Source organism: Dromaius novaehollandiae, chromosome 5, assembly GCF_036370855.1.
Source record: "Dromaius novaehollandiae isolate bDroNov1 chromosome 5, bDroNov1.hap1, whole genome shotgun sequence".
Lineage (NCBI taxonomy): Eukaryota > Metazoa > Chordata > Aves > Casuariiformes > Dromaiidae > Dromaius > Dromaius novaehollandiae.
The window spans coordinates 66,412,682-66,434,624 of NC_088102.1; the positions used below are offsets into that span (position 1 = coordinate 66,412,682).

Sequence of the window (21,943 nt, forward strand, 5' to 3'; positions counted from 1 at the left end):
CAGTAACACTTTTCTACCTCTCTTGATGCTGGATGCCTTTCTGGCTCAGAATATGAATACAAGAACAGCTGTACAAGCTTATATCAAATTCCATCTAGCTCTGTATCCCATCACAGACAGTGGCCTGCAGTGGATGCTGAAGGAGGGGTATAAGAACAGAACAGAAAAATGAAGTAATATTTTCCCCAAATACACAGTTGCTAGTGTCATGATTCAGAAACTGCTTGATAAAAAAGATACCCTGCCCTGTGCAGTGCCAGTTTCCTGCTGCCTTCCTCACTTGCTAGTCTTACAAGACTATGAACAAAAATAGATAAGATACAGAAGCTTTATCTCCTTTACTATTGCCCATTACCCTCCAGAACCAGAACTGCTAAACTAAAAATCAAATTACTTGCTATTTCTGGAAAAATAAATTATCCAAATGCAGAAAGATTCTTTATAAAGCTCAGTAGCTCAGTGTCTTTTTTCCAGAAGAGAAATCCTGGATAACTACATGCTCAAATTTTGTAAGTGAGGATCTAGAACTAGACTTAAAATTAACCACTTGGGTCCTACCCAAGCCAAACTAACTGTCAGATTACTTTGTAAATTGCTATCTATTACAAGTTCATTGCCTGTAGTACCTAGGACAGTAATGAATGGACTAAATGTACCCTATGAATTCAGTCTTGGATACTTTTTTTCTGCACAAAATCCTTTGTCCTGGTAGTGAATTCCAGGAAATTATTTCGGTACTTTAGAATAGACAAAATCTGTTTTTAACACTATGTATTAACTGTTTTTTTTTTTTTCTAAAATATCATCCTCCAGGGTATTAGGAGATAGAGCTTCATCTCCAGTGGCAAAGTAGACTGAAAAAAGGTAGGCTTTGTTATGACTGCCATTACTGATAATCTGAAAGAGGATCTTCAAGGTAAGACTCTTACCTGGACAAGTCTGGCATTCCATTATTCAGAATAAACACTTAATTCTCTCCAGAAATGACCAGTGTGGAGGCAGGAGAAAGAATGAGAACTGTATCTTCAAAGCAGTGATCTGTGACAGAAGGGGGAAAGGGGAGAAGATGTGAAATAGCTGTATGGGAAACTGAAATCATGAAAACCTGAGAAAAGGGCAACTCCAAACAGTATTTGTATGGAAGGAGGAAAAAAAAAAAAAGAAAAGGAAAAAAGAGAAAAATATGCATAGACAGCAGTGGTGAACCAGCCAGGGAAGGGACGCCGTGGTGACTTGCCAGCCCGAGGAAACAACTTGAAGGCTTGCTCCCTCTGCTGGATCATCATAGTAGACCCACAAAATACTGTTTTGACCCACTTTTAAATCCACAACATTCTGTTCAACTAGGAAATAAAGACTTTATGAACACAGTCTCATTAGAGCAGGCTTACTAGTGCTGGTTTACTATCATATGGATTTTTAAGGACACACTGAATATGCAAATGAAGGCATAAAACAGAGGGAAGGAGTTATTTCTTTGCTTTTGTTTTGTAAAGAAGCAAATTAAGACATACGAGTTGAAACCTGGTTTTTTTCAAACTATAATTAGATCAGTTGAGTCAAACTGGGGTGGAGAGAGAGCAAGCAAACTTTGTCAGTGTCTCATGTAATGCGGTAGACAGACTCTTGTTTTATGACTCTCTTACTCTAGGAGGATGGATTACTTGCCATCTCAAACTTCATATAGCCACACATAGTGGAAACCATGGGCCTTTTTGAACTGTAGGTTGTTGTCAAGTACAGCCTGGTCTAAAATACTTTGGCTAATGAGTAAGTAGCCTGTTCCTACAGCAAACAGAATAAACACATCTCCTAACTCATCTTCAGGCAAGTACAATGTCATCAATTAGTTATTCAGCACTCACGTTGGATAATAGAAGTCATAGTAGCATGATGGATAACGACATCAAGAAACTGTTACTCAGACATTCACTGACACCACTCTACTCTTGCTTGCAATAGTTTGTGGCTGAGGCACCTCTTTCTCTCTTGTAGAATTAGGGTTCACTTCCTGGCTCTGAGATAACCCATATGACTTTGGACAGATTACAGGATCTTGCACCTGGTGACTCAGTTTTCTTTCTTCTAAATGAGAGGTCAAGATGCCTTGCTCCTTCATGTCCTTATATAGCTTCAGTTATAGAACCTAATCCTGTATAATACACCCAACGCTTGGTACAGAGGTCTTCAATTTTAGCTAAGGCTTATAAGCATAATAGTAAAAAAGTAAAAATATTTGACTAAAAACTCAACTAGATGTAAATTCCTGGATTTTGTGGGCTCTCCAGTTTAAGCAAGAATATTTGAATTCTCATTTTCCAGTTTTCCATTTCAGTGAACCCTGGTCTACTAGTGATCACCCTACAAACAAAATGGAGGAAACAGAAGCCAAGCACTGCAGTAGTGAGAAAGAAGAAACTTTCAAAAGAGAAGTGCCATACTGTGTAGGAGAAATCGACTTCACAGCTTCTGGGAAGAAACGTGGAAAGGTACAGCATTGAGGAGTTTGTAGCCCTTTAACACTATTGCTGTTGTTCAGCTGTGACTTGCTTAGCATTAAATACAGAGATTATTATAATAGTCAGGATCAGTATGCCACAGTGCAAAGCACCACATTGTACTCAAATAGGGACCATACCTTCATGAATATCAATGTAATTTTAAATAAGGGCTATTAAACAGGAATCAATCATTTGACTGACACAGACCTGCTACAAGTACAGCTGATCACACTTTTTACCTTTAAAAAAAATTCCCAGCTTCCTTCATTTTGCATCATTTCCCTGCTTTAACTACTTACTGCCAAGTAATTAAGCACTATGGATTTCAACTTTTTAAACATACTTTTGAGCTATTTCAAGACTCTCCTTAAAGCTCTCTCTCTGTTCTGCTAGTATGCAAAGAGGTCTGTGGACAGCCCCAGCTCCTCACTAGTACCTTGTTTGTATATGTTTGTCCTAGAGCAGAAGGAATTCCTAGGATCAGAAATCTGCCTTAAGATTTGTTTTCATCATACAGCCTCCAAAGCACAAAGCCAAAAACATACAGAACACGAAGTATAACATACAATTCATGTAACGTACAATAAGCATCAGAAAGATCACAGCAGAAGGCTTTGAGGCTGCCTACTGATGGTCCAGTAATCAAAAATTTAAGCATTTATTTTAGCTATAGAGTTATTATTTGGAAAAATGGAAACCCAGCCCAATGGGGGGGGGGGGGGGAGTGCAAAATAGGAAGATGAGGACACGTGAAGGAGGCATGAAATCAGACAAATATTTTAGCTAGTGCAGAAACAAGAAATGCCTGGAGAGATTTACTGGCTTCACTAGACTGCCATGGAACTGAAAGCAGTTCAGGAGGAGTAGCAGCATTGATTCTCTGTGTTAAAGATTGATATATTGCTCTTGCTTTTAACCAGTGCAACTGACTTGATGGCAATTTTACAGAAGCGTGCTAAATTCATGTTGATATTTAGTTCTCTATCAGGTCTTGCTCAAAGAAATTTTTCTCAAATTATCAAGGAATACAAATAAGCATTTAATTGTTATGATTATAAATTTGTCTTTGTATTCACCATGAACAACATCTCTACCCCATCCTACCATATACTGTTATTCAGTACTTTTTGTTTTGTTTATTGAAGTTTATTAAGGTCCCGTGTACCATTCATCCTGGCATTATATTCGAAGTTATGCTCAACAAATGGAAGTTGCCTGCTCCCAATTTGGTTGTCTCTTTAGTAGGGGAAGAAGAAAATTTCCAGATGAAACCTTGGCTACGGGACACCTTAAAAAAAGGACTTATAAAGGCAGCTCAAAGCACAGGTTAGTGCTGTAGGCATTAAAGAAGGAATATATATACCTGCTGGATTCTCACCTAGCATCCAATGATCTTTTAATGTCAGTGGGACTACTCACATGCTTATTTTAGAAGTTCAAGGCTTTGCTGAATGTAGTCTACAAGCTGCATTTAAATAGCTTTGAAAATGAAATTTATTGTATTACAAATAGCAAAAATAAGTTCTTTCTAACCAAATTACTCTAGACAATCATTCCTGAAGTGTAGAATCACTTGAGGTTATACCCTCAACAATGTCACTGGAAATATGGCATGACATGGGACCAAGTATTTTGTCCCTGTTTGATGCCACAGAAAAAGAATTCTTCAGAGAGCTTAGCAATTTGACTTCAACAAGAATGAATTTAGGTCAAAACAAGAATTCTCGTTTTCCTCATTCTCACTTTTTAGCTAACAGTCAAAATAATTTGTTACAATTGTTTTTAAGATTTTTTACTGTAAATCTAAAAGTTGAACCATATCCTGAACAGACAGTTAGCAAAACAGACTCTGTAGACTAACGTTTAAACAAAAGACCTTGTTAATGTTTAACACAAATGTCTAACATATAGCAGAAAATAAATCAGTTCACTTTCTGAAAATATCTGCACAATGAAGTCAAAATATCTGTGAGCATTTCACAGGAAGCTCCTGTTTTAACTTCACTGGTTCAGACAAGATTGTAACAGTTTTGATTTTTGTAATGAAAAAGCCAAGTACCAAAGCTCTTTCTGGTGCTTTTGTACCATACAGTTATATTTTTTTTTTTTATCTCCGGCTGCCTTCAGTACTTACGACTTGGGAGTATCAAGATCTCCAGTTGCTTTGCTACACATTTGACAAAGTTTGGTTGGCTATTTAGCTGTGGTTTTCCAAATTGTTTGCTATCATAACTTTACTGCAGTAAATCCTGCTCTCCTGAGGCATTCACTCTCCAACACATGAGAACACGAGGGAGAGAGACGAGACTAGAGAGGTTATGCCCAGGCTCTTCCACTACCCAGGTGGTCCCAGCATTGCAGTTATTTCTCTCTGTGTAGTCCTTGTTCAGGCCAACAACTGCCTCCTCCCCATCCCTCTCCTCTTCCTCATGCAACAATGAGATCTGTTTGGTGTAGTGATGTTTCTGCTCATATTTGGACAGTAGGTGGCTCTGGGCTGAAATCAGCATTCTCGGTGGACATATGGACATTAGAGCAAAGACAACAATGTTGTATCACATGATATATGAAGCATCTTGCTTGGGCATATCATTTCCCATCACTTTCCTTATTGAAATTTTACATATTGTATATACATTTTAATTATAGAAGTTACAGTCTATCAAGATGTGTCTTCAGTATATCTGACTATTCCAACAAAACTTTAATCCGGTACTGCAAGTGATGTTAATTGACACACACACACAAGTTCAGTTAAAAAGAAATTTTCTAACCACTTTTAAAAAAAATTATTTCAGGTGCCTGGATTTTTACCAGTGCTTTACGTGTTGGAATAACGAGGTACTTAGGGCAAGCAGTCCGAGATCATGCACTGGCTAGTACTTCATCCAAAGTAAGAGTGATTGCAATTGGAATAACTTCCCTGAGAAAAATTCAGCACAGAGAAATTCTGGACAACATAAAGGTATTTTTTGCTCATTATACTTACGGAACAGGATTGTTCAGAAGTCAGCTGCACATTTAAAAAAAACCAGAAGTGGTAGGCAGCAAAATATTGAGCCATATTAAAGCAAAAGTGAGTTTTGATATAAGTTTTGGGGGAAGATAAAAAGCAAGAAGAATTGTTAGACCCTGAAGATTTTGTGCCTTATGCACTCAGTATAATCTCCCTTTACAGCAATTCTGCAAATATCCAGCAGGTGATGGTATTAGACATCAGATCAGTGGCCAAAAGAAAAGTGAACTTAAGGAAAACGGTATTTATACATCATAGGATACCATGAATACCCAACCCCTCCCCCCCAGTCCACTAATTGCAGGATCTCAAGCTATTTCACAAATACTGTAAAAAGTGTATTTCCTAGTGTGGAACATGAGCCATAAATTTTTCAAGACCAAGTTTTCCAAGGTAGTCACTGGATTGGTGTCTAGTGTGCAAAAACTGCTTGACACACTGGGCAAGAAGGGCTAACCGTACAGGATTTCATCTAGTAACTGCAAGCTCTAGGAACTTCATGACTCAGGTGAAAGCAATCAAGGTCTGCACAAAGAACAAAAACAAAAACAAAAAATCTACCCAACAAAACAGTTGTTGAAAACACTGAGACATGTTGATGCTGAATTGGCCTGGAGATGGAGAAAAGAATTGTCCTGGACAGTATTGTCACTGGATATACTGTCTGTCATAAGCAGAATATAACAACAATAAAACAGGTCTGTAATCATAACAAACAACAGTTTCTCTGTCCTGTTTTACTTTCATGGAGAAGCTGGGGCAGAGATGACAACCACAAGTCTTTGAACTTGCACCTAGTTCTTCTCTCAGGCTGGAAAATATCAGCTAATTAGCTGGGAGACTGCCAGACTGCTTCAGCATTTTATTGTCATTGTGCTTCCCCTTTTACCACTCCTTTTGCTGAGGATGGCTACCTGTATGTTCTGCCAGATGGGACTCTAACTGGAAAACTTAACCTATTTGTGCATCTAAACTGGTCCAAAAGGACCTCAGAGGAAAGAAATTGTTCAGAGCATTTGGAAATTTTGTTCAGGGAAGTTGCTTTAGCAAATGTAAAGCAACTGTTTTCACCTCTCTCCCGGTTCAAGTGATCAAAATTCATCTGCATCTTTCCCCTACAGTAACTACAAAACAAGTGCACTGTTCTTTTATTACATCAAATTTACACTGCTCCCTCTTCACTAAAGCCTGAACTTTTGTCAAGGAATATTTCGTGTAGAGCATTCCTGACCCTATGGCTTCTGGCACTGCTTCCACCCAAAAGCATTCTGGATTTTAGTCAGTAACTTTAAGACAAAGGAACTACAGACAGTGATGTTGGTCTAAACCCAATTTTCTTTATACTTGGCACTAACACAAGTAGCTTATTGTATAAAATGAAGTTAACAATCCACACTAACAAGGAGCAAAACAAACCCTGAAATCAGTGGATCCCTCCATCTCTTCTGTATTAATGACACACTTTAAACATCCTTGAAAGATCACTTCCACATCTTCAGTGGATAAATAGGAAAATCCCTCAGAACCTTTTTTCATTGGTTGCTGAGGCTCAGGGTCCTAATCAAAGGCCAGACCACCGGCTAGTAGGAGTATGGTTACAATGCAGCAAAAGATACACCAGCCCTCTGCCAAAGCAAAATTTGTCAAGTTACTTTTCCTGGTAAATGAGAGACAGGGTGAGGAAAAGAGGTGAAAGGAATTTGAGGTACTAGCTGTTTGTAAAGCACATGCAAATTTATTGCTTTTTTCCTGCAATAGCCTCTGAGGTTCCTACTCTTTCCAGAGCTGCTGACAGGGCAAAAAGACAGAGGGCAAGCCTGATTTTGGCCTTTTTCACCTTGCTTGAAGGATATTTCTCTTCTCCAGTTTGATTGTATGCAGCTTCATTTCAGAAAGCCAGCTAGAAGCGTGGTCTGCAGTGTGCTCAGCCCTTCTACAAGCAGCAAAAAAGGCGCTTGTCCTCTGAGTTACTTCATGTTTTCTTGCATTAGTAGTGTCACAAATGAGCTCCTGGTGACACATTCAATGTCTCCCTAACATCAGCCTTAGCCTTGGCTGTGGAGAAGAACCTGGACAGTCCCTGGGTTGAATTTCCTCCAGGATTCCCCTGGGCACCTGCTCTTCCTAGTGGACGCTGGCAAAAACTGAGATTCAGAAAGGCTCCATATAGGATCTGGATCTTAAAAGACAGAATGTACCTCTCTCTGCCCTCCCTTAATCACAATTAAGTTATTTGCATAGTTACATTGCTATGTGTAGCACAGCTTTAACATCAGTCTTTATACAAAGAGTTAGTGGGAGGAATAATACTATCTACAGGCACAATAGCCAAGCTGACAGCCCAAGTTTTCCTTATCAACTCAAAGGCTGCAGGGATTGGGAAAGTGGCATGATGAAGGGAAATACAGATTTTAAACTATTGCTTTGATCCAGCTTGCTTTACAACAGAACAGTGATTATGGGGAGGAAAAAGAAGAATCAGCAGCCATAGCCTGGCTTGCAACTAGCAATGATATACCAAAATAGACATGCAGCAGCGGGAAGGAAAGTTTTATTAAGGAATTGAGGGGAGCTTGAAAAAGAGCATGCATGGAAGTCCATATTAAGCACAATCCTTAAAACAAAAGACTAGAAGTGGGGTTCTGTTTTACCCAGACAATGGTTTTATACAAAAATTTATGAATAATTTCAAGACAAAACCCCTCTGTAAAATTAAAGAGGTTGTACTTTCTAAAACCTACCTGTTACTCAGTCTTTTGGAATTCAACTTCCAAATTGAGAATAACCATTAGAGCTCATATAACCTTGCCAACTAAATAAAGCTGCATTTAAATCAATATGGACATACAGTAGCCTAACTTATCTACTGGTCTAAACATAACCAAAATGCTACTGAAATCAATAGGTTTGCCCCCATTTGTACCAGCAGAGACTTTACCCGTCAGACATTCAGATTTTGTTCACAATGATCAGGTTTTGTGGTCCCTTTCCTTTTGTCCAACAAACAATTTGAATACCTCTGAATGAATTCCTAAGTTCCAGAGATGTTTGGTGTCAGTGTATTTTGCAGAACCCTGAAGGGAGTCTTCAAGGACTTCAGCTTTCAGACCTGCTGACACCTTTCACAAGAAATACGTTCTTCTTCTCCCCCCTTTTCAAAGAGTCTATTTAAGTATCTGAAAGGTTGTATTCTATGTCATGGCATAAAAAACACTGAAAATGGAGATGAACCACATACAAAAATATGGAATGTGTTTTGCAGAAAACACTAACATCTCTCCTCCTCTCTCTAGGATGAAAGTCCTGTACAGTACCAATCAGACGATAACATCCAAGGCCCGTTGTATTCGCTGGACCACAATCATTCCCATTTTATTTTGGTAGATCACATAACACCAGGTGAGCCAGATGGAACCACTAAACTACGCCTCACTTTGGAAAAGCATATTTCAGAACAGCGTACTGGGTATGGTGGTAAGTAGGCTCAATATAAGCATGTTAACTTGAACAGTGATATTACAGAAATACCTGTGGGTCCCAGCTTTTTGTGGGTCCTGATCTTAGCAAAAGTAAGTACAATTCTCAGTTTACCATCTACTTAGGCAAAAATCAAGTAAATGTGCTTGTCACTGTGTAAGAGGTGGAACTAAAGTGACTTCTCAAGTTGAGAAAGCTATTTGAACCAAAAATCCTACTGTGTCTTGCATTTCCTTAAGCATAGCTCAAAGCTGACCTTCCGAGCATAGTTCTGATTGCCTTAAAACACAGCAAAAAACCCCACAGCTTTAAGTGCCCTAACTAGTGGCTCTAAGAGAGGAATATCCTCTGTTGTATACTTTCATTCCCTCTTGCACGCGGAGTCTTGAATTGTTCCCACACTGGTAGAAAGGATTTGTTCCAAAGTCTTCTGAAGTATTTAAAGCCAGATTTATTTCAAGATAAAGTCTCATCCTCAATAAACAATATAGCATCTAATGGCCATCTAAATCTATGTGAGCTTTATTTATAATGAAAATCGAGTGTTGCACAGGCCTCCTACTGCTATCTGTGGAAACAATTCAGCTGTAGTGCTAATGCAATTACTTTTACCTTCCCTTTGCTTCTGTAATACCTGCAGTGCTATCACAGCTAAAGCAGAGAGAGAAGTCACTTATTAACACTCTCATGCATCAGTGGAGTATTCAGTTTTGTAGCCCTTGCTGTGGCTGCACAGATGTACCTGGGAGCCTGAATACACCCAAAGAATGCTTTTTACTGGTGACTCAGGTAGGAAAGACCACAGCTGAACTGTAATAGTAGGCTGAGGTTGCAGTGCTGACAGTTAGAAGATAGCCTCTTTCTGCTTACAAACCAAACCTGATTAAAAGAAACCAAGGGGACAATTTTCCATCGAAAAACACTGATTCATCTGACATTGAAACAAATGCCAATTCATTTAAACAAAGCTAATGTCCTTCATTCAAATCAATTTTTGTTCAAGTTGAACAAAGCTATTCAACCTTACTGAAGTAAAGCACTTTGATAAGGTCATGCAGAATTTCCGTATAAAAAAAAGAAATACCTAGAAGTCATTCAGATGACATTTTCAATATTCTTTGCAACTAGGGGCTTCCCCCCATAAAGTCAGAATTTCCTGCAACAACAACAACAACAAACAGGCTAAACTTCATCTGATTCTAGGTAAATGAAGAAGATTTGAAACCATAAATGTGTATCCTTAGGATCCCATAGTCATAGAGGTCACTCTTCAAACTAGAACATGACCTTCAAGAAGTATGGCAGTGCTATGCCATTCACCGAAAACAAATTAAGTTATTTACCAATCATCTCCAGGCTACAGCTCAGTTCTGCCTTATATCTGTAGCTATCCCCCTGCAGATCCAAAAAGTAGTAATAGGTGACCCGTACGCTGCTTTTGGAGACCTACAAAGGGAAATGTGAAAAAAAACTAATTGAACAAAATACCTTTTATCTTCCAACTATAAGAGGCATTCATCTCATGCTGCTACTATTTTGATGGAGCTTTTTAGGCCATGTATAGTTCACATTTGGAATACAGAGTTCAGCTTTTACAGTATAAACCATCTAGGAATAAGGCAACCTCTGTGGAAAGATGGCTAAAAGCAGGGATGCTTACGTCATTCTTTCCCCTGCTGCCCTGATGGAAGTAAAATACGTATTTCACAAGCATTTCTTTCAAATGTAGAACTACTGAAAAATGTAAGATTGTGTTATTAATAATCATTTCATTAGGCTGCACTGAATCACATTTTAGGCTGAATAAGCAGAGTGATAAAGAGTATATGGTTCCTACCAACTCACATCTTGGTCATCTCTCCCTAACTGGTCTCTACACAGCCAGGCTCCTGGTATTTTCAAAACCTTCTTTTATCAACCTTTTCTCCTGAATTCCACTATACCTTCCTGCACATGCTAGGTACATTTGTAAAATGGAAGGGGAGGGCAGGGAGCACACCCGAACACCTGGGCCATATTGGAAGCTTGTCACTTCTAACTGCATCTGAATATAAATAATGCCAGCTGTCCCTCTAAAAACACAGCAGTCTTGTCTTGCATTTGCATCCTAGTTACTTGTTGGGAGGTTTTTCTTTTTTTTTTTTAAGTTACCCCATTTCTCCCCTATCTGATCACCTTCTGATAAATGAATACCTTAAATGCAATGTTGCTATGATATACAGAAGTGCTACTATCCATATTTTGCAGGTGAGGTGTTCTGAGGTGAGAAGATGCTTGCCAAAATATCACAGAGGACATGTGGCAAAGGTGCCTTGGTCCTGAACTTGAGAATAAGACTTATCTGCTAGGTTATAGTGTTATTCTCTTACTTTGCCACCTGTTTTCAAGGACACAGCAGAAACACAATAGTTTTGTGAAAGTTGTTAACTTTTTTTTTTTTTTAAACCATCTATTTCACAGGAACAGGTAGCATTGAGATCCCTGTGCTTTGCTTACTAGTAAATGGAGGACCAAGCACACTTGAGGTAAGAAGCTGCTTGTAATGTTAGAAAAAAAAAATTAGCTGGTGCAAAGTATTAAGCAATTGATGTAAAACAGATGGATAAATACATGTATCAGCACTTTACATAAAGTAAAAACTCAGACCTATATATCACTTAAGAATTAAATTCTGTTTAATATTAAGTTGCCAGTATTTGTGAGAAATACTTCATTTTGAATAGGCACCACCAAATCACTAAGGCTTCCATTGCCAGCTAGTACAGTGGGAAGAAAGCCAGCTCCAAATCTAGTGGAATAAAAATACTGTGTTATTACTCAAGATCACATACAACGAGATTAATCATTCAGTGCTGTCCAGCAACAGTGAGACAATCATCTCTGCCACAGAGCTCCAAGGAAACACAAAGCCAGGTTTGCTAGATAAGCCATTTGCAAACTATAGTGTCATCGTTCAACAGAGCGAATACCTTGTAGGATAGAAGATCCTTCAGAATTGTCTGCTAACACTCCGAACGCTTTTCTTCTTCGGTGAAGGATCAGTTTTGATCTATTTGAGCACTTCTACATCTTAAAGATCTTGTTGCCTGGAACATGTTGATGAGGAAACACTCTTTGATTTGTATTTTACCCTTTCTGGTATTTTATTGTGATACTTTGTAGCAGCCTGTGCCTCTGAATGGCATTTTTGGGGTAGTAGTCTTAGATGAAGAGTACAGTATTATACTATACACTATAGTATAGTTTCAAGGCCTTAAAGCTCTGTAGAATATCTAATCTGACCTACAAACTGTAAAGATAAGAGAGTTCAGCTAGCTATTTCTGAATTTGAGACCAGCTGCCTGTGTCTAAAAGAGAGCACCTTATCTTTAGAAAGACATTTAACCTTAATTTAAAGGTCCCATGTGACAAGACTCTGCTACACCAGATTATTGTAAGCCATTTTCTTTTTCAGAATAATGACTCATTTCTGGTTACACTCTCCAGTTTCGGTTTCCAGTAACTGCATCTTGTCATATCTTTGCCAGCTAGATTAAAACACCCTCTGGTATTAGAAATCTTGCCATTTAAACTATAACGATGTCACCTCTTGAGCTTTCCTTTTAGAGGCTAAATATGGCAGCAGTTTCTATATCTTGGGTGTTGAAAATCACGTATCACAACCTATTAATCTTCTTTCCAAAGTTCTAGAGTACAAGGTGACTGTGAGACCAAAACTTACTGGCTGGAACTAAGTTCATGTATGTGTGGGGAATGAATAGCTGATTGCGCTTTCTCAGAATTGCCATTTCTTAAAGACAAATTTGATAATACACACCAAGGACTGAGATTTATTAAACAAAAAAAGAACTTCAGCAAAAGAGTTAACAGTGAGATCCTAAGAGTCTCTTCAGCTTCTTGCATACCCCCAGAGTAACAAACAAACAAAAACCCCACACTGGTAGCAAATAGTCATTATTACAGTTACAATGCCTCTGCTTTCCTCCCTCCCAACAACCTGCCTTGCTCTTTGCAGCTGCATAAGTAATAGAATTAGCAGTGTTTAACTCTTTCAGTTGCTATGCTTCAGCATATTCTTTTCCGTGGCCCAGTGCTGTATTCCCACAGGTAAATTTGAGAATTTCAGAACATACAGTCAGGGGTTTAGTGAGCTAGAAAAGCCTTCTGAGAATTTCTGCATGGTGCTCCTCTTTCACGTGATTATGCTGAACTATACATTTCTGGGGGGGGGGGGGGGGGGGGGCGGGGGGCGCGAGTTGGGGACTAACAGATTTTAGGCATTGTCTGTCCAAATCAGGTTGCTTAGCTACTGGATAGGTGTGTTGTGGAAAGCCGTATAGTCAGGTGCCTATACCTGGATGATCTGCTACAGAACTGGAACAATCCCAATAGCCTGGTGTTTGTACTGACTCCAGAATGAATCTGGTTTAGGTATACATTTATTCCTAGTTTGTGAGGAGTCCTCCTCTTAATCAAATTTTTCCTTCCATATATGAATTCTAAAAATGTATTTTTTTTTTCAAACTACAGAGAATTTGCAGTGGTTTGGAAAATTCTGCTCCCTGGCTTATCTTAGCAGGATCTGGAGGTACAGCTGACATCTTAGCTGCATTCATGAATGAGCCACAGCTTATCATGCCAGAAGTTGTTGAAAAGCAATTCAAAGAGAAATTCCCTGCAGAAAACTTCTTGTGGAAGGACATTCTCCAATGGACAGCAACAGTGAGCTCATATGTTTGATAATTACATGCATTGTGTTCACAAGCTCTCTCCTACCATTACTAGCTTCAGTAGTCCATTCAGTACAGGTTTGCCAGGAAGCTGCTCAAAAACTTTGGATACTCCAGTGCTCTAATGTTAGTGCCATAGACCTATCTGACGTTAAAATCAAATGTTCAGTAGATCATACAAACTATACAAACTACTTTGTCCTAGTGATTCAGCTGAACACTTAGGTCTCTGTCTGCCCTCAATTATTTCCTCAAGTAACAGCCAGCTCCCAGGAACCTCACAGTCCTTCTGGAGGACATGAAGCATTATTCATCCTCCACAGCTGTGGAGCTTCTGCAGCTGTGAAAGAAGAGACCTAATTCATGATCTACAGCTGCTAAGTGAAGCCTAATTGTGGATATACATGAATAAATTAACTTCTAAACACCCTTCACTCCTGTTATCCCAACTATTCTGAGTTATAAGTGTTCCTCTTTAAAAAAGAAACTAAAAAGAACTGATTCACAGTATCCTCACCATTTTTCTTGAGGCACATTCACTGGATTTAACCCACTATGCATAAATGTTTAAGAAAAAAACCTCACCTCTTTGATATCATCTTCGGATCATTGTATTAAAGAGCACCGTGTGCCTCTGAGACAGATGAGGACCACCCAGCCTGACCCACTACTCAGTTCTTGCAGTCCCCACTATAATCCTAACTACTTTTAATTCCATTAGGGAGAACTTCGCTAAATCATTAACACCAGGGGATGAAAGGACATCTAGAAGCAATATTGTAAGATGCTCACAAAGTCTTGGTGCAGCCACACTGTGAGAAAGGAAACTCAGTAGAGAAGCAGAAGGAAAAAGAATACTGTATATATCAATGTTTGATGACTTTTACTCAAAGAAGACTTAGAGACCATGCTTTTAAACAAACAACTGCAAGGGGAACGTTGAACGTCAAAACAGGAAAGGGTAAAACAGAACTAGTCTCATACTAGCTCCAGTATGACTAAGAGTCAAATAAGAATGGGAGATAAGAAAGGATCTTTTAATTAAAACACTTGTCTGGTTCTCAGGATATCCGAGTTCTATTCCTACTATCCTGCTATGTGATTTTGGACAAGACAGTTACTCCTTCCTTGCCTTAGGGTTCATTTAAATACAAGAAACTAATGATGATTGTCTTCTTGCCAAACCTCCATTTTACATTTAGAAAATAAGTTATTTGGGACACACTGTAGGTGCGATCTCCATGGAGGTTTTAGTGATTAATGTATAGCAGTAGGACAATGCGTAAAACAATTTTTGTTTCAACTCCCAATAGATTCAGAACATTATTTCACAGCAACATCTTCTAACTCTGCACAACTTTGAGCAAGAAGATTCAGAAGAACTAGACACAGTCATTTTAAAAGCTTTAGTAAAAGGTAAGAACAATAAACACAGCACAATGCAATACTTGTCTTATTTGATGACTTCTGTGCCACAGATGTATTTTATTCTTGATGACCAGAGCAAGCTTGGCTGGCTGTTGGATCAGATTTCATTTCTGATGCACAATTCTTATGCTTGCTCATTGACAAAGTAACTGGGGCAGTTACCATAGGTCTTGTAACCTTCCATCAAATTATACGTAATGTTTGCTTTTTAATCTAATGCTGCCATGTAGTACTATTTTAATAGCTCCTTTATTTTACTACTTGCTTCTCTTACTAGTAATAGAAGAAATAGAAACATACTGGAACAGTTATTCCGATTACAAGCCATTATAAAAAGCATTTTAAAAAGCCACAAATAGACCTGAACTACTTTGGCTCCAGAAACAGTCCAGTTCTCCTATAAAAAGCCTTCACTGTCTCCTGAAAAATGACTTCAGTTACTCTGCCATCCATTTCAGTTTGTGTTGGACCAGATTAATTTTAGCATGGGGAAAAATTCCATATCTAGTGTGCTAATTAAGACAAAAACAACAAGAGCCACTTCTTTCTGCAGAGCAGGATCCATCTTGAAAGAATACAGATGTTATAACTTAACATTTTAATACAGAATTCTGCTAGCAAACAATATTCAAAAAAAAAAAAAAATGTGTGTTTAAATTACTATTTCTTAAGTTAGAAGAACCAAAAATGACTGTGAAGGATTTCTGGATAAGTGACCCACAAATCTGAGATACCTAAATAAGAGAGCTCATTTTGATAATCAGATTGTATACATGTTATGTTTAATTTAATACAGTGTTAAGTACTGAGTTTATTTGTATTTCTTATTTTTGGCAGCCTGTAAAAGCCACAGTCAGGAGGCCCAGGAATATCTGGATGAACTGAAGCTGGCAGTGGCCTGGAATAGAGTGGACATAGCTAAGAGTGAAATATTCAATGGTGATGTGGAGTGGAAGGTACTGGTTTTTATTGGTTGAAAGGACAATCGGTACTTAATCTAATTTTTTCAGGACATCATTGCACCTGAAACATCTTGACAGAAAGCATCAGTTTTTAGCAGTACCTGCATTCTCCACCGAGAGATTAGGCAGCGGCAGTATGCTTCCTAATGCTGTTTGTCTTTCTGGAGTCCCAAATGATAATGGCTAACAATAGAGGAATAATTCAGTGGCCATTGGTGTCTCTCTTGAGCTCTTTGGGGCAAGTGCCATTCTTGTTCTCCTCCTTTTATACAGACCTTTAAAAATATATATGTGCAAAGCTGAGTGTACAAAGCAAAATAAGCATACAGATATTACTATGGGAAGATGGTAGGAAGAATCTCACTCTTTCTAGCTGCTGTATAGTACCCGGTGCAGCAGGTACCTGAACATCACAACACCACCTACAGCATGCTGTTCGTGTTAATATTTCTACATTAACACTTACACAGATGTTTTGTCACAGAGAAATAGGAAGAGGCCTATCCCTCTTCCTTTTTCCACTCACTCTTGACCTGGTAGCAGGCAAAATGTGCATGTCCTAATGCTAAATGCTCCCTCTCCTCCTCAGTGATCCATGATTACCCCCAAAAAAACATTTTTGTGTGTGTCAATACAGTCCTGTGACCTGGAGGAAGTGATGATGGATGCTCTGGTCAATGACAAACCAGAATTCGTAAAATTATTTATTGACAACGGGGCCAACATGTCCGACTTCCTGACATATAGTCGGCTGCAGAGACTCTACTGTTCCATTTCTCAGAAGTGTCTCCTCTACAAACTTCTACTGAGGAAACACGAGGAAAGCAAGCTAACCTTGGCAGGGCTCACTGGTCAACAGCACAAGGAGCTGGAAGAAACCTGCCCACTCTTCAGTCTCAGTGAGGTCTCTAGAGTTCTCAAGGATTTTCTCCATGATGCATGCAAAGGTTTCTATCAAGAGCCAAGACATGGAGGCAAGAAGAAATCTGTAAGTTACAACTCTCCATCGTAGTCCTGCTCTTCTGCAATTTCTCATATCAAAAATTCTGACCTGGTCTAATCTTTGAGGGGAGGGAGCGGGGAGAGAAAGGAAAATATGAAAAACAGTTACTTCAGCTTCTCATTCCTCTTTTTTCAGCTCATTATTTCAATTAAAATGTTCTGATCTTTTTAATTTCAAAGCTAAAAAAGAAAATGAAAGAATTTTAAAGATTTACAGATTGTGATTTCTCTCTCTCCCCTTCTGCCATGCTTTTCCAATAAACTGAGGTTTTTACTGTACCTTGAACTAGAGTTAAAATATCACTCCCATTTCAGGACCTCTTGCAGAGAGGCCCGTCTTCCACACCCTTGTAGTGCAATTTCCACAGACTGTTCCTCATTCCAGTGCCTTACACATGCAGAACAGATTGAGCTTATCAGCCTGATGTGCAAGGACAGATTCTATGAAAGAAATATAGTGAGTATGCAGAGACAGATTTAGGTTTACTAAGGAGTAATTAGGCCATAGAAATAGTAGTTTGCAGTTCTCCAATGGAACTTCAAAAGCAGACACACTTGAACAACAATATTTTCTAGGGAGTAGACAGAAGCAGGTGATGGCCATTTTCAGTCCCAGGTGGTCTGAGCCTGCATTACTTATGTAAACTAAACCCTGAAAATAGTAGCCTTTATGAGTAAAACTATTCATAGATTTATATTGTATAGGAGCAGATTGGATATTCAGTAGTGTGCAATGCGTGGTATCTGCCTTTAGGTCAGTTTAATCTTCTTATTGAGTGACATGATACATGCCAAGAAATACGAACAATTGTGTGAAATGGCCGGGATAAGCACCCTGACCAACACACGATAACGAAAACATGTGACGGGTACCACTATGGAATGTCTATGTAACAATATATAAATATTTTATCACTTTTTCAATGTGTTAAATATTCTGTCAAAATGCAACTCAGAAGTATCAAAATTCTTGCAAGCACGTTTGAATTCACATGTCCAAACTTATTTCCAGACAGAGATGTACACAGAAACTTGGATAAGGTCACCAGAATTTTAGAGTAACTGAACAAGTAAATTTTTTGATATTTTTCCAGATTCTAGTTTCATTTTAAAACTGTTTAAACTCCAAAATAAATCATCACACGAGAACTTCAGTGACTTTTGCTTTAATAAAGCTTTGTTGAACAAATTGGTAGTACGAAAACCTGAAGTTTGACTCTGAGCAGGATTTCTTTTTTTGCAGACACAGACAAGTTGGGACAATAGCTTTGAGGTCAATAGGCAGACTCCAGACTTACAAACTTTGCAGAAATAAAAGCCTGCCCCTGAAGTCTCCCTGAAAGCCTGAAAATTCCCTTTGTGGAATTTGGCAGCAACTTAGCTGAAAGCAAGTGGTATAAATAAGGCCCAATGCAGATAGACAGTCACACTGTCTACTAGCTCTTTTCCTTTAAAAGCTTCTTCCCACGGTTGCCACCAGTGGCTCAATCTCATTATCTTTTTTCAGGTTAGGATCTAGTGGTTACACAGACTGCTCTAAGATGGATGAGACTTTTGGGATATCTTTGTTTCCTGCCAGGCTTTCAATGCAATTTAGTAGATTGAATAGCTCACTAAAAAAATGAAAAAAATCCATACAAATACCTTTGAATAGAACCCCACAGTTTAAGTGACTTTAAAAAATATCCTCACAAAAACTTGTTTTATAATCCATCCCCCCTTCCTCCACCCCGCCACAGACACACACTCTGGCTGCTTTTAATTAACACAATGGATATAAAGGCATTTTAAGTATACTTAAAACTCAGAACTTGACCTAAGTTGCCATACTTGCTCTAGAGAGGTTTTTATTGTATGTGAAAGGAACAAGCAGTGTTCTACTTAAAATACTCCCTACAGGAGGGAGAGATTTCTCTGAGGAAAGACTAAAAAGAGAGCATTGATGTGCTCTATTCTTGTCATGTACAGGGCTTTGCTGAGACTTATTTGTGTTTAAATAAAATCCCTTTTGTTCCCTTCCTCTGAAACCATGTCCTCTGCTGCAGTTAAGCAGAATCTGATGTAATTGAAGGCCAGCTCAGATTAGTTAATCACAGGTTTGTCTTGTATGATATTACACACCAGTGGTGAAACTCTGGCCTTAATAAAGTCAATGAGAGCTTTGCCATTGACTTCAATGGAGTCATGATTTCATCCAGAGTGTTCTCACACATATTGAGTTATATCAGGGATACAAGGGCCTTTTGATTCTGTACAGAATGAACTAATTACTACTTAGTCCTAAAGGAAAAAAAGAATTAAAAGAATATGAAGTAGCTGGCAAGGCTGAGAGCTGCTTAGATCATATCATTTGCATAGAAAAAAAACTGCAAAACAGGTTTTAATTTTTCGAAACCGTATTTCAGGATAAAATGAATACAAAGCGATTACCTGGGCCCTTGGATATGAACCAGAAAAGCCAAAATCCTTGGAGGGATTTATTTTTATGGGCAGTACTTCAAAACCGGCACAAGATGGCAAACTATTTCTGGGCTATGGTAAGCTTTGATCTATAGCTGCTTCAGATGAAGTATTGGCATATTTCATATACATGAGATTTTTTTGCTCAGCTTTGCAGTTAAGATGACATATGTTCAGTTCTGAAATGCTAGATGTGGCATTTATAGGGCCTTTCATCTTATGGTGGCTCATGCCAATAAGGACCAAAGGCCCTGACAGAGGGGGAGGGCATAGCAGCAGCAGGTATAAATCAGCACAGCCTGAAGCTCTGCTGATTAATGTCAGCTGCAGAGCTGAGCCTTTGTCTTCCTTGCTGCTGATGACTCAGCTCTCAACCTTGGATTTTGTATCTTCTATAATAGGTCAATTGTTTGTTTGGGTCTAGAGCAGTGGTCAGGAGGGGAGACACTGCAGTCATGTATCTTTAGCTTAAGTGCAGTATCTGTAGAGAACACCAGTGTGAAAGTCTCAGGGGCTGAGCTTCAAACTGGCATAACTGGCACCTGCTTTACACTCCTCTGCAACCTCATCCATCTGCAGTGCAATGCCATAGCTTCCCTCTCCTCCCCCTTCCTTCTGCAAAGGCCAACCACTGCCATAAGGCTCCATCTGTGAGCTTCCAGCCAGCTGCATCTGGCACAGGGAGGGTCATGGAACAGGAGATAAACTGCAGCATGGCTCTTCAGCCAGTTTGTGTGTACACGTACAGACATATCTGTGCCCTGCATGGTCATGTTTTTAACACAGCCCTGCTAGTAGAAGGCACATTTCTCAGCTGTGCGCTGCTGTTACACCTCTGCCAGATGTGCTCCCTCCTTTCCCATATGGCTTTACGCAGGGTCTCAATGCAACCACGCTCAAGAGATCTGGACACTCGGAGTGTTTTGCTCTATTTCCACAGGCCATTATTCTACTCTCAGTTCTTGATTGCTACCCAAAAATCAGGCCCTTCTAATGTGAATTGTAAGCACAATACCCAGCAGTCTCCAGCCTTGTGTAGCACAAGAACTAACAATAAGTGGTTTGACTCTCAGATATCACCAAAGCTGTCATTTTGATCAGTGTTTTAAACTTTGAAGTCTGTATTTGAAGGAGGGTTTTTGCAAGAGGAGAAATGCATAAATATTTTTGGTTAGCTGCATGTTAGGGAAGTCTTCACCAGATCAGAAATGCCCACCTGTGCATGGTAACACCAGCCCTCTCTTTCAACTTCATAGGGTCAGGAGGGTGTAGCTTCAGCTCTGGCAGCCTGCAAGATCCTTAAAGAAATGTCCCGCCTGGAGATGGAGACTGAAGTAGCACGTATAATGAAAGAGGCCAAATATGAGCAGCTCGCTATTGGTAAGTAACAGCAGCTTTTTAACAACATCAAAAAATTTAAGAGGTGACAACCACTGGAAGGAAAACAAATGAAAAAATCCTCTTCAAGTTGTAAAAGATTGACCGTCACAAATAATTTAACACTCTTGCAACACAGCCAATTCCAAACATTCAAATATCACAGAAGTAGGACTTAAAAAAACCCACCAAACTTCAAATGCTGATTTGGGAGGAAGGAGGGAGCATGTTCTAACACTGGCCCCTGGTATGCATGGAAAAAGCTGCATGTTGGTATTTTAGGTTTCTGATCTTAAAACAAGGTGTACTAAAATGATGGGCAAAATAGAATAACCAAAATACTTCCAGGCTCACAGCACTTTGTTTTTCCCACGCTATTAAGCTCATTCTGTAACAGCCATTAGAGTAACAAATTTTAAGGCTTGTCTTCACTGCTAAAGATAATTCAAGATTACCTCACTCCAAGGAGGGCTAGCTACACTGCAAAACACTGCAGAACTCCAAAGCGAGACCCACTGGCTTGGCAGCCAGCAAGCAGCTCCTCCCTGCAGCACTAGGCATTCAGACATCAGCAGCACTGGAATGACAGGCCCTCCCTCCTTTGCTCAGTGTGAAAACAGATGTTTGTGTATGAGTTTTTCTGCTAATTTGACATCAAGACCAATTTGTACCTCAAGGTAACAGTGCAGTTAACAGAAGACATTAGAATATACCACATGTAGAAATGCAGAGGCTACTTCTCTCCCCTTAGACCTAATATATCAAGCTGCTGAAGGCTCATGCAGACTTTGCTATGTTATTTATACACAGATCACATTTTTTCCCTCTTCTCTCAGTGCCATTATTATTCGTGAAGTATAAGAGTCAGGTTCTAATTCAATCATAGGGCTCTAGTAATTTAGTCATGGAATTAACAAGGCCTAATCCAACACACAGAAGTCTGTTCCTTGTCTTTGGTAAGCATTAAATCAGATCCTCAAGTTTCCATTT

At 39.1% G+C, this 21,943-nt stretch overlaps 1 protein-coding gene and 1 long non-coding RNA gene across 2 annotated transcripts in view; one reads left to right on the forward strand and one right to left on the reverse strand.

Moving 5' to 3' along the window:
* TRPM5 (transient receptor potential cation channel subfamily M member 5) overlaps positions 1-21,943 on the forward strand; it is a 58,971-nt gene that overhangs the window by 15,289 nt on the left and 21,739 nt on the right. Inside the window, exons 4-15 of the mRNA XM_026092751.2 lie at positions 814-864; positions 2,336-2,489; positions 3,647-3,827; positions 5,300-5,466; positions 8,811-8,991; positions 11,455-11,519; positions 13,525-13,716; positions 15,038-15,140; positions 15,990-16,108; positions 16,752-17,102; positions 19,522-19,653; positions 20,833-20,956. Coding sequence (XP_025948536.2) covers positions 2,373-2,489; positions 3,647-3,827; positions 5,300-5,466; positions 8,811-8,991; positions 11,455-11,519; positions 13,525-13,716; positions 15,038-15,140; positions 15,990-16,108; positions 16,752-17,102; positions 19,522-19,653; positions 20,833-20,956 — 1,732 coding nt within the window. The 5' untranslated portion in view covers positions 814-864; positions 2,336-2,372. The remainder of the gene's footprint in view (positions 1-813; positions 865-2,335; positions 2,490-3,646; positions 3,828-5,299; positions 5,467-8,810; positions 8,992-11,454; positions 11,520-13,524; positions 13,717-15,037; positions 15,141-15,989; positions 16,109-16,751; positions 17,103-19,521; positions 19,654-20,832; positions 20,957-21,943) is intronic.
* LOC112978944 (uncharacterized) overlaps positions 1-21,943 on the reverse strand; it is a 49,366-nt gene that overhangs the window by 13,944 nt on the left and 13,479 nt on the right. Inside the window, exon 3 of the long non-coding RNA XR_010389532.1 lies at positions 930-1,038. This is a non-coding gene — a long non-coding RNA (uncharacterized LOC112978944). The remainder of the gene's footprint in view (positions 1-929; positions 1,039-21,943) is intronic.